We start from the raw sequence: 12,003 nt of genomic DNA, 5'->3' as shown, positions 1-12,003 counted from the left end.
TCGGGTATACGATGTAATAAGTTCGCAGCTTTACAGGAGTCAAAGGGTCTCCCTTAAGTACTACAAAGAAAGACTACCTGAGAAAATAAGGAAGAAGGCTTCAACTTAAGCATAATGACATAAAGAAGAAATGGTTATGTAATAAGAGTCTCACTACAACATTGTATGTACTCTACAAGAAAGTGGCACCTATCGTGGCTAATGAACGGGAAGAAGAAAAAAAATCAAAAGGTGATATTTGAGATCATATGAGTTACAGGAAATTCCAATATTCGTGGGCAATGAGATATGCCATGTTTCATGCAACAAGTGGCAGAATGACCAGAAAAAATAATTGCTTATGTTTAAAGACAACTGAGAAGGCACGAAAGGAAATCTATGGTGCTAGCAAGTTAAAGGAAGGTTGCGAGTAGTATGAATAGATATGTGTAGATCATAAGCTAAAGTATCATAGAATGACAAGGGTTTAGGTAGATAGGAGTAAGGATAAGTAAAGATGAGTGAGAAGGTGATAAGAATAGGTAAGGCTTTGGGATTAAGCCCATCAAAATAAGAGAGCTGATGGTTTCCGTAAGTTATAGAAAGCTCAGTATAGCTTGAATTGACTCGGAGGAGTCTAAGATTAGGAGCAACTAGAAGAGATGAAATTATGCCCTGGTAGTAGAATAAGGGTGTAATTGTGATAGATAAGAGGATGATGTTTAGGCCTTTGATGGAATAATGATTTTGAGAAAAAAGGATTTCATGAATTGCACTAGATTAGAACCCATATGATGAATCACGTTGGGATGATATGAAATACAGTTATTGAAGTATAGTATTGTCCCTAGGTGGATCAGGCAAATCACTTCAAATGTTCCCCGATGAGACGTGAGCCCTAGTGACAAGGTATTACGTAAGAGGATTCAAGTTATCAGTAGTAGATTATAGATCAATATTAAGGTGAATCGACAATAGATGGGTAGAGGTTCCAAAGTATCGGATGAGATTAGGTCGTCATAATTAAGATGGACGGTAATTAGGAAGCATTAAAGGACTTAGATTTATATATATACGATAAGCAGCGAGAGAGTAACCTTGAGTTGGGTAGTAGACCTCGGTAACAATAAGCTGAAGTAAGAGTTATAGTATATATGGAGGAAAAATGAGAGAAGAGTCGCATAGGCACTTACAAGGTCAGTGTCGTACAGGCTACATGATAGAAGGTAGAAACAATTACGAGATTGAAAAGATTCCGACCACAAGTCGTGGTGTGAGAAAGAGGCTTAAAGGGGGAATGCCCTGGCCTTAAGGATTTATTCACAAAATAGCTACCTAGATGGAAAGGAGAATATTAAAGTATTCATAAAATCTATAGGTTATGAGACTGATAGGCGCATCAGTCAACATTCAAGGACGAATGTTCCAAAGGAAGAATGACAAAGCTCTACGGGTTTTACTTTAATTTGTAAATATTTTCCTGGTATATATAAAACTTTAATTACCAAAAAAAAAAACATTCAACATTTTAAAAATATTCACATAGCTAAATAGAGAGTACGAATTTATAGACCGACTGACTTTTTAATATTACAGTAACATAATGAAGTCATTATGATTTATGAACTTGGAATGAGAACCAGCTTCGATATTTTCTTTCCCTACAAGTTTTAAAAAATTTAAAAATACAAATAAAGAACAAAAAAATAAAATAAAGGAGTTTTGACTTTTTGTTTTCTTGAAGCCCACGTCTGCTCATATCCCTAAGCAACCACACACAAGTTTTCCCAATATAATACTTGGAAAAACTATTTAGGGAATTTGGATAATAATTAAAGTTAGTCCACATACATTATATTTATTTATTTATACATAAGAGTCCTGAAACAAAGCAAAAGCAAAGCCTATTTATTCAACAATCAACTCATCCAATTTTCCTATCTTATTTCTCCTTTTCCCCTTTCTTGTTCAATCATTCTTCACAAAAAGGTATAATCTTTACTCTCTTTAATTGTTATTACTCCTATTTTTCTTTTTATGTTTTTTTTCTAGTTTTATTTTGCAAATATTTCATTATTTGTTTATGGATTGGCATAGAACCAATTTGGAATTGAGGTTTAATTTGATTTATTGAGTTCAAAATTCTTGCTTTATCAGTTGGATGTTTTTTTGGGGGCTAGACTTTAATGTATTACTTAATTTCTGGAGTTATTTTTGAAGCAGCAAAATCAGATTTTTGATGGTCTTATTAGCTTTGTATCAGTTTATTTTCTCCCAAATTTTTAGTTGTTTATTTTTTAGTTTCTGTTTTGTAGGGAACTATGGGTTGTATTTTTTTTATTTTAATATTTTGGGTGGAAGAAATTGGCTTTTTAGGTTAAAGGGTATGTCAGTTTAACATAAAGATTTTTGCTCTTTTGTGGTCTTATTAGCTTTGTATCATTTTATTTTGTTCCCAAATTTTTAGGTGTTTATTTTTTTTTGTAGAAAAATATGGGTTGTATTTTTTTTTCGGTCGAAGAAATTGGCTTTTTTGGTATAAGGGTATATCAGTTTAACATAAAGATTTATGCTTTTTTGTTGGTTGAATTCAGGCAGATATGGCAAAGAGTTCATTCAAGCAAGAACATGATCTTGGTTTGTATTGAACTTCTGTTTTGTGGCTTTAGTTATTATGCCTTTTTTTTCTTTTTCCAAAACATGATTAGGGTCATTAATGGTATCTGATTCTGTATGCAGAGAAGAGGCGTGCTGAAGCTTCTAGGATTAGGGAAAAGTACCCCGATAGGATTCCGGTGAGAATTAAGTTTTAACTGGAATTTTTTTTGCATATATAGATTAAATTTTGTTTTCTAGCTGCTTGGTTCAATGTGAATGTAACTACTTATGTAAGTGATTTGATGGAGTAAAGTATTTCGAATAGTTGCCAGAAAGTAACAAATAAGTATGATGTTTATGCTCGGTATTTGTTTTAATGGAGTTTGTTAAATTGCTGTCTGTTGATCTTTTAGTGTGCAGAATGCACAATCCGAGACAATAATCTTCTATGGCCATCTAGTGGAGACTTTTGTCTGGCGTCTAATCCTAGATTGTCGTGGAAATTATTCCAATTGTATTCGATTGGAATACCTATATGTTCTTCGAATATTCAGCGTCAGTTTTCAGCTACCTTTTTGTTTTTCTGGCTACTCCTACCTTAATTAAAGCGATTTCTGATACAGTTCAAATGAGTAAATTTACATAGTGTTCAAATTAGCTACTGGACTTCCTTTCTTAGTTTGCTATTGCCTTAAGTACTAATTATGTCTAGCACCAGTGCAGTCTTACTGTACGAAACGAAGGTTGTGGTCGCCCTCCAATTTGCGTTCTTCCTTTTTGATTTGCTTTTTATTTCATTTTGGGGAAGGTGTTGTGGACGGGTGGTACTTTTGTGAGTTCGAAATTGCTGTTATTGTATTAATGTTATGTAAAGGTGTGCATATCTTGTTTGTTCCGACTCCTGAGGAAATAAAATGCACCTCATAGTGAGGAATTTGACAAATATAAAGTTGGCTAGAACTTATCTTTTTTTCCTTTTCTTTTCATGCAGCCACTAATGCTTGCATTAGGGTAGGCTGTCTACATCACCCTTTAGGGTGCGGCCCTTCCCGGGACCCTGCGTGAATGCGGGATGCTTTGTGCACCGGGCTGCCCTTGGCCCTTTCCAATATCCTTAGGAATAGCCTAACGTTCATTGGCGGGTGTGAGTGTATATGCCAGTTAGTTAATCTCATAGACCTAAATTCCACCTTAAGATGTGATACAATGCAGAAATCCAAGTAATAAAGTTATGGAGTGGAAGTTTTGATAAGCATTAATACGAAAACATATTACGAGATGATGCATGGTTAAACATCAATGAACAACCTGGAAAGTGAAATGTTCCCTCCATCCCATTTTCATTCATCTAGTTTACTTCACGGAGAATTGAGTTTGAAGTTTGAACGAGTCATTATATATGATTACTAAACATATGGTAAAATAATAGTTGGAAGATGTGAAAAAGATATAAAGATGTCACATTAAATTCAAAGTAGAGTAAAGTATTTATAGTAATTGTGCTTTTGGAAGACTGTTGATGTTTCCATTTAACGGAATTTATGACCACTGCTGATGCCTAACTGCATTTTGAAAGGGCTTAGATTTTGCTCTGGGAAGATTTTGTTCTTATAATTATAAGTCTAGAAACAACCTTTCTACCCGCATAAGTTAGGGTAACGTCTGTGTACACACTACCCTACCTGCATAAGTTAGGGGTAAGTCTGGAAACAGCCTTTCTACCTTGTTGTTATTGTTGTAATTATAAGTCTATATCTGATGCATATCAACGAGCAATGCTTAGAGTATGATGCATTACAAAATACATGATCATCATTGTTCAGAATCATCTCTATGTACAACAGGATTTGGGCTTCTCACGTTTGGTGGAGTTGTCAATTTGGCTCAACTATTGCTGCTTTAATATTTTATTCTCTTTGCGTAACTTGTGTGCTAATGTCTCCAGTATTCCGCTAGGCTTCTCTTGACTCTGTTTTCTTGACTCTGTTTTTATGATGTGCAGGTCATAGTTGAAAAGGCTGAAAAGAGTGATATTCCCAACATTGACAAGAAAAAGTGAGCACTCATCAATTATTAGTGATCTTTTTCTCATTATATAGAGATCTAAACGCTACATCATGCTGTAAATATTTGTTCCTGTTTCTTTTGTTAGTTACGTGCCCTTTCCCCAAAACTTGGTCCTACTTTCTCCTACCTTGCCATGAACTTTTAGTTTTGCCCCAGGAAAGTAGCGATTCTTGGTAACATTCATGTAATGTATTAAGAGAACCTATCATAAGCACCAGTTTGGCTAAATAACAACGGCTTCACCACCAAACTAATGCATAATATCTTAGCATCTGGTTTTGTTACTAGGAAAAAACTTATTCATGTTTCCTAATTGACGAAATTGCAGGTATCTTGTCCCAGCTGACTTAACAGTGGGGCAGTTTGTCTACGTCATTCGCAAAAGGATTAAATTGAGTGCAGAAAAGGCAATATTCATATTTGTTGACAATGTCCTACCGCCAACAGGTGAGTACTAATAACTAATCTATTAGTACTACATCTGTTTGTTCAGGTTGCCAAAGCAATTGAGAAATATGTTTCTCGAATTCTTTAAAGATGTCGCACCCGTATCGGATTCTCCAAAAGTTTGCATTTTGCAGGCAAATTCAATAAGAGAATTCGACACGAGTGCGACAACTTTGATGTAGGCTGTCTATATCACATCCCTTGGGGTGTGGTCCTTCCCCGGACTCTACGTGAACGCGGGATGCCTTGTGCACCGAGCTACCCTGCCTTAATCCATATCTACTTTAGAGACTTACCTGTAATTGATTTTTACGTGACCTGACGGTGTAAAAATTCTCTAGATTGTCAATGTAAGTAGGGAAACTCCTTTTGTTTTTAGAAAAGAAAATCTGAAATCGCAAATTGTTTGCGTTTTGCAGGTGCGATCATGTCATCAATCTATGAAGAGAAAAAGGATGAAGATGGTTTCCTCTATGTTACCTACAGTGGTGAAAACACATTTGGCGACCTCAACTTGGTGTAACTTTCATGGTAACAACTTGCTGTCATTTTCTTAACGTTCTCTTCGCTGTCCATCGAAGCTGCTGTGTCCTGCTAATATTCAGTTGTTGCCTCCATCTTGTATAGGTTTTAATAATATTACAAATTTGTATATAACCTATAACTGTGTATAGTTCAAGAAAATCAAATGCCAGGATCTTCTGGCAACTGATCTTGATAACCAGTCGGATTCAATCTCATTAACAATGGTATATTGGTATTATTGTTCTGGATCAGTATCTTTGATTTGATGACATAAATATACAGCATCATTTGGTCCAACCCCAAAATAGATAGCTTATCCTCTCTTTTTCACTCCATTTAGTTGTTGACATTGCGAAGGTAGAGATGCTTTTCCACTACTGGTCTAGTCGAAAATAGTCTCTTTACCTTCGCAAGTTAGGGCTAAGGTTGCGGACACAGTATTTTTCACAAACCCTACTTGTGGGATTATACTGAGTTTTTTGTTGTTGTTGGCTGTTTTTGACGTTGTGAACGAATCTGCTCTAAATAGGAACGGGTTATATTTCAAGATGTGTTACTCCCTCTGTTTTATGTAAAAGGATTCCAATATGTCTCATTTTATTTAAAGGGATTCCGAGTGTGAGTTGAAGTACCTAACTTTTGGTATGAAGTGGAACATGGATTTCCTTCAAATTTAGAATATATACATTGAAAACTACATAAAAAGTATTATAAATTGACATAGTTAATGATTCAAGAAAAGAAAAAATATATTTGAGAGAGTCATATTAAAAAAATTGACTTCCCAAATAATAATAGTGTCGTATCAAATGAAACAGGGAGAGTAGTGTCGTATCAAATGAAACAAGGAGAGTAGTTTTTTATATTACTAGCTTTAGTGTACGTGCGCCGCACGTGTTTTTTTGCGTCTATTAATAAAGTGTATAAAATTTAGAATAAGAATAAATTATGTGTATTTAGCAATTGACGTCAAGATAAATAATGCAACATTCATTTAAATTTAAAAATAAATATTACATTGACAAAATAGTTAAATGCAGAGTTATTGAAATCTATTTTTACAGGGTAAAAATTTACGCGTGTACATATACCGATAGTTATTAAATTTACTATATAAACATTACTAAATAATGTATATTTGAAATGTAATTGTCGATTGTCTTTTTGAAAGTTTTTCTAGAACTTGATATTAGGTTGTGCATTTACATTTTATACGTAAATTTTTTAGATTTAATGGTAGAATTTAAATGGGAATCTACAACCTTTATATAAACCAAACCTAAACTAATGTAAAACAAATCAAAAATAACTATACACGTAAGAAACCTAACGAAAACAAATTAATTATGAAGTAAATAAGGAAAAAATTTATTTAAGTAAATTCTTACTTGGTTTTAAATTCCTAAATATTAGGAGTTTCTACGTAGTTCAAATAAAGAAGAATTTAATAACCAAAACTTTTGTTGATTTTAAAATAATAAATATTAGGAAAATAAATTAATTATAATTTTATCCAATAAGAAATCTACTTTTAAGGGGTAAAAAAGTCAAACGATATTTCTAAAAGTTTTCGTACTTTTAATATAATATAAAAGATAAATTGAAAAGATATTTCTTTCTATAACTTCATATAACAAATGTTTTTCGCTTTATTATGTCACTTTACCCATCCGATTATTAAGTTATTATCTTATCACAAGGAGCTTATGTGGTGAAGGGTCATTTGTTGCAAAGTATTTAAGTATCTTCCTAGTAATACTATAATAGTTGCTGTATCATCTTGACAATCAATATCTCATTTACTTGATCGACATATTATGTTAGCTAAGATTACTTCTTTCATCATGTATTCTGGACAGCTCGCATTATTATTTGATGATATAAAATATTTTATTTATTAAGCAACCTTTATCACTATCATCGTTGGGCTTGACAACCAATTGTTCTTAATGAGGACTAAATTCTCTTATTGTATGCTTTTCTCCGTTTTCGAAATGAAGAAAAAAATTGCTGAATGTTGGGTTTATTTTTGTTTTCATATTTTCTATTAGCTGAATGATTTTTATTTGATGTCATAAGCATAATTCTATCAGGTATGTATTTATTGTCTATATTCTCGTTAAATTTGGAATTATTGGTAGTACTTGATGGTTCACCTCGAAAACCATTACTTTCTCTTCCATATAATATTTTTAGTCTAAATATTAAATACATTACTGGTAGCGATTTGATCAATTGGGATCCAATTATAAAATATTTTTAAAATATTTTTAAAATATTAAAAAATACATCTTAAAACTTGGTACCTCAACCTAGCAAATAGCACTAAGAATTCCTATTTTCGATAAAGGTTAATTACTTAGTTCTTATGGGAATAAAATTACGAAGAGATATATTTGGTTTCAAAGTCCCAAAAATAGATTTAAAGTTGGCTAAATGTTAATGTTCGGAATGGTAGTTTTTGTAGAAGTCAAAATTCTAGTGCAATCATGCTATTAAAATTTAAAAGCAATTACAATTTTATCCTATATAAACTTATTTCTACGTTAGTTTTCCAAGGACATAAAAGTCAATTAACATTTTAAGGATATTTTAGTCATTCAACATTTAACGTTTTAACATTTGTGCTTTTATAATAACTAGTTCCTATGTACGTGCGTTACACGTAGATTTTTAATAAATCATATATATATGAAAGAATAATTATTTAAATTTCTTATTAATTATAAGAATCATTTTAAAGAAATTGACATGGAAAAAATACATTAATTTTTAATTGCGGAAGATTATTGTCATTACATTAACATAATAGTTGAATTCAAAATTATGAAGTATTCTGAGGACCTACGAAGATGATAAATTTAGTTAAGTTAGTTAGTATTTATAATATAGAAATATGCATTGTGCTCAAAGTTTATTTGAATGGGACTGAGAGATATTAGTTCCATTAATGAATTGCTCGCCAACTTGAAATCGACTCTCACTTTTTTTCCCTTTCGTTAACTTGATATACACTCATATGAAGTTTAGTGAGTGAAAACCACCTATTACGTTTTGAATATGGAAACAACCACTGTCAATACTCAGATAAACTTTGGGCAATCTTTTATCAACAATTTTACCTCCTTTTGATTCTTCCTTTTATGACTTCGGCTTTAACACCAGATGAAGATTGAGAGAATAGTTGAAAGCATAAATATTTTGGTGTTATTGCCTTATAATTAGAGCCAAAATATGATTAACTTATGTTTCAAATTATCCAAAGTTATTCTTTGATCGAATCTCGTTCCATCTCCATAGAAACTTTTTATATGTAAATAAAAAGAGTAATAGGATTTTCCAAAGATTTGTGATGTAAATAAAAAGAATTACTAACACTGTTCTTGGTCAAATCATGTTCGTTCTCCCTAAATAGAAATAGAATTTTTATTAGTGCACGATTCGAAATCACACTTTTCCTAATGATTTCAAACTTAAATAGAAAAACCTCCTAGTAATTCCCAAAGAAAATAAAAAAGAAATAAATATTTGAATTTCTTAACTTAAATAAGCTATATATCTGGAACATATGTATACAATCACATAATAAACACAGTAACATTATAAAAACCAAGAATTTAATATGCATGAAAAACATTGGAAAAACAACATATATCTTCAAATCTCTGACCAATCCAAAACTTCAATCATACTTCATTGTCTCTACAAGAGTATTGGAAGACAAATAAGATTAGTGCAAATACAACTTTTATAATTATACGAAGTATTACTACTAATTAATTCTGGTATTTAGTTTTTGTAGTGTATTGATCATGATCTGTGATTTATTAATTTATTATTCATCTAATGTTGTATAAAAAAGAGATTGTATAACTCCTCCAACAACGTAATAATACCGTAGAGAATATAAATCTAGAGGCTACACATGATCATCAAGCACAAACAGATGACCCTAGATAGTCCATATCAATTTTTCATTGATTGTAGTTCATGTCCAAGTATCAATCATCTTAATATTTCACATCCACGTACATAAAATAGGTATCAACATGGCGGAAGCATAATTTTCGCTAAGGGGTTCAAAAAAGAAAAAAAAATAAAAAATTAAAAGAGATTGTAGCTAGTAGGAATTTGTCACGACCCAAAATTTCTCACCGACGGGACCGTGATGGCGCCTAATATTTCACTTGCTAGGCAAGCCAACGTTAGAGAACCATTAAACCAATTCCTTATTCCCATTCAGTAATTATCAATAATTAACTAAGATGAAATATAATAAGTGCGGAATATCATGAAACTGTATTAATTACTACCACCCGGATCAGGAGTCATAATTCACGAGCATTCTAGAATTTACTACAAGTAATAGTCTGAAAGAAATACAACTGTCTGAATGAAAGAAAACAGTAGGGCATAAAAGATAGACGGGGATTTCAAGGTCTGTTAACGCCGGCAGATCTACCTTGAGTCTCCGGACAGCGGACCAATAGCAAAATCTCGATCAACCTGAGCCGGTACCAAAATCTGCACAGAAAGTGCAGAGTGCAGTATCAGTACAACCGACCCTATGTACTGGTAAGTGTCGAGCCTAACCTCGGCGAAGTAGTGACGAGGCTAGAACAAGACACCCACATATAACCCGAACAGTATAATCATGCTAGTGGCAACAACAGTAAATAAAGAAATAACGCAGAAATAATGGAGAGGGGACATAGAGTAGGGGAATACAATATAAAGAGTGAGAATAATGAAAAGACAGAATTAAACCGAAAATTCTTAAACAGATTGAGCAAATAAAACAGCAAAGGAAAACTGCACGGCATCACCCTTCGTGCTTTTACTCTCAACCTCACTAAATAAATAAATAGAACGACACGGCATCACCCTTCGTGCATTAAACCTCTCATAATATAAACGGCATCACCCTTCATGCTTTATCACTCACAAATCATGACAAGGCATCACCCTTCGTGCTTCACACTCTTCCTCACAATATAAATAATGCTGGCACGGCATCACCATTCGTGCTTTTACTCTCAACCTCACCAAATCACAGAATCAATAACAACGGATAGATAGGAGTATCATAAAGAAACCAGTATTTTACCCATGATCAATAGCACAATGCAACCTCAATCTTGAATCAATATTCGAAAGCTACCAAATCTCAGTGAAACCAGATATAAGTCACCCAACATTTCAAATAACCCGTTAAGCATGGATAGTAGAATTTAAGGCTACAAAATAGATAAGAATAGAATTTCACTCACAAGCTATGACTCGACAACGACGCATAGATGCTCGTCACCTCATCTATACATCGTATTTAACAATCCAACACGTAGCAATTAAACACATAATACCTATTCCCTCAAGCCAAAGTTAGACACGACACTTACCTCGATTCGCAGGTCACTCACTGCTCAAGTATCGCTTTTCCCTTAGAATTCACCTCCAACTCACTCGTATCTAGTCACAAGTAGCTTAATACCATCAATTATTGCTAAAGGAATCAACTTTAATGAGTAATTACAGATTTTCCAAATTTCTCAAAAAAAGTCAAAAATCGACCCTGGGCCTGCTTGGTCCAAACTCGAGGTTCAGACAAAACTCCATTTACCCATTCACCCCCGAGCCCAAATATGTCATTAGTTCCGGAATACGATCCCAAATCGAGATCTAACTTCCCAAATTTACAAAATCCCCAATTCTCCTAAAATCCCTAATTTCTATCTTTAAAGAACAAGATTTAGGCCTAGAAATCTAGTGGGTGTTGATGGAAATTAAAAGGAATGAGTTTAAGAACATGAACCTATGATTTGGTATTGAATTCCCACATCAAAAATCGCCCAAGGTTGAGTTCAAGTGAAGAAAATGTGAAATTTTGAACAAATCCCGCCTTTGAAGTCTGTTTTAAAACACTGGACAGGCTTTCACCACGTTCGCGAGAGGCCTGTCGCGATCGCGATGCACAACGGCCTAAGGCCTTCGCGTTCGTGAGTCTTTCTATGTGTTCGCGTAAGGAAGCTCCCCTCAAGTCTTTGCGTTCGCGACCCAATGGACGTGTTCGCGTAGAAGAACATGAACCCCCCTCATCCGGGACCCTTAAACTATCGCGTTTACGGGAGACTGATCGCGTTCGCAAAGGGTACCACCCCCAATGCTTCGCGTTTGCGACCAGTCCTTCGCGTTCGCGAAGAAGAAAATTCCCCTGCCCCCATTTTACCTTTCGCGTTCGCGACACTACCTACGCGAACGGGAAGAAGGGCACACCAGAATAGCCGCTGCAACAAAATCTCAAATTTTCTAAGTGCAAATCACCCTGTAGCCTATCCGAAACTCACCCGAGCCCTCGGGGCTACAAACCAAGCATGCGCACAAGTCTAA

General features: G+C 33.9%; 1 protein-coding gene across 1 annotated transcript; it reads left to right on the top strand.

Annotated features, from left to right (window-relative positions):
- Positions 1-1,828: 1,828 nt before the first annotated feature.
- Positions 1,829-5,833, top strand: LOC107815935 (autophagy-related protein 8f). Its single transcript, XM_016641586.2, has 6 exons — positions 1,829-1,968; positions 2,574-2,616; positions 2,719-2,774; positions 4,580-4,632; positions 4,973-5,091; positions 5,511-5,833. The coding sequence occupies exons 2-6, from the start codon at positions 2,580-2,582 to the stop codon at positions 5,612-5,614; spliced, it is 369 nt and encodes a 122-aa protein (XP_016497072.1). The 5' UTR covers positions 1,829-1,968; positions 2,574-2,579; the 3' UTR covers positions 5,615-5,833.
- The last annotated feature ends 6,170 nt before the right edge of the window (positions 5,834-12,003 follow it).

The sequence above is a fragment of the Nicotiana tabacum genome, chromosome 15, assembly GCF_000715075.1.
Source record: "Nicotiana tabacum cultivar K326 chromosome 15, ASM71507v2, whole genome shotgun sequence".
NCBI lineage: Eukaryota > Viridiplantae > Streptophyta > Magnoliopsida > Solanales > Solanaceae > Nicotiana > Nicotiana tabacum.
This window is presented reverse-complemented; position numbering and strand designations above follow the sequence as displayed.

What these genes read in the sequence shown, in the direction of transcription:
- LOC107815935 (XM_016641586.2), top strand. Translation starts at nt 2,580, where the DNA reads ATGGCAAAGAGTTCATTCAAGCAAGAACATGATCTTG. An exon ending in AGTACCCCGATAGGATTCCG is followed by an intron (nt 2,775 to 4,579) that starts GTGAGAATTAAG and finishes TATGATGTGCAG; the next exon opens with GTCATAGTTGAAAAGGCTGA. An exon ending in CCCAACATTGACAAGAAAAA is followed by an intron (nt 4,633 to 4,972) that starts GTGAGCACTCAT and finishes ACGAAATTGCAG; the next exon opens with GTATCTTGTCCCAGCTGACT.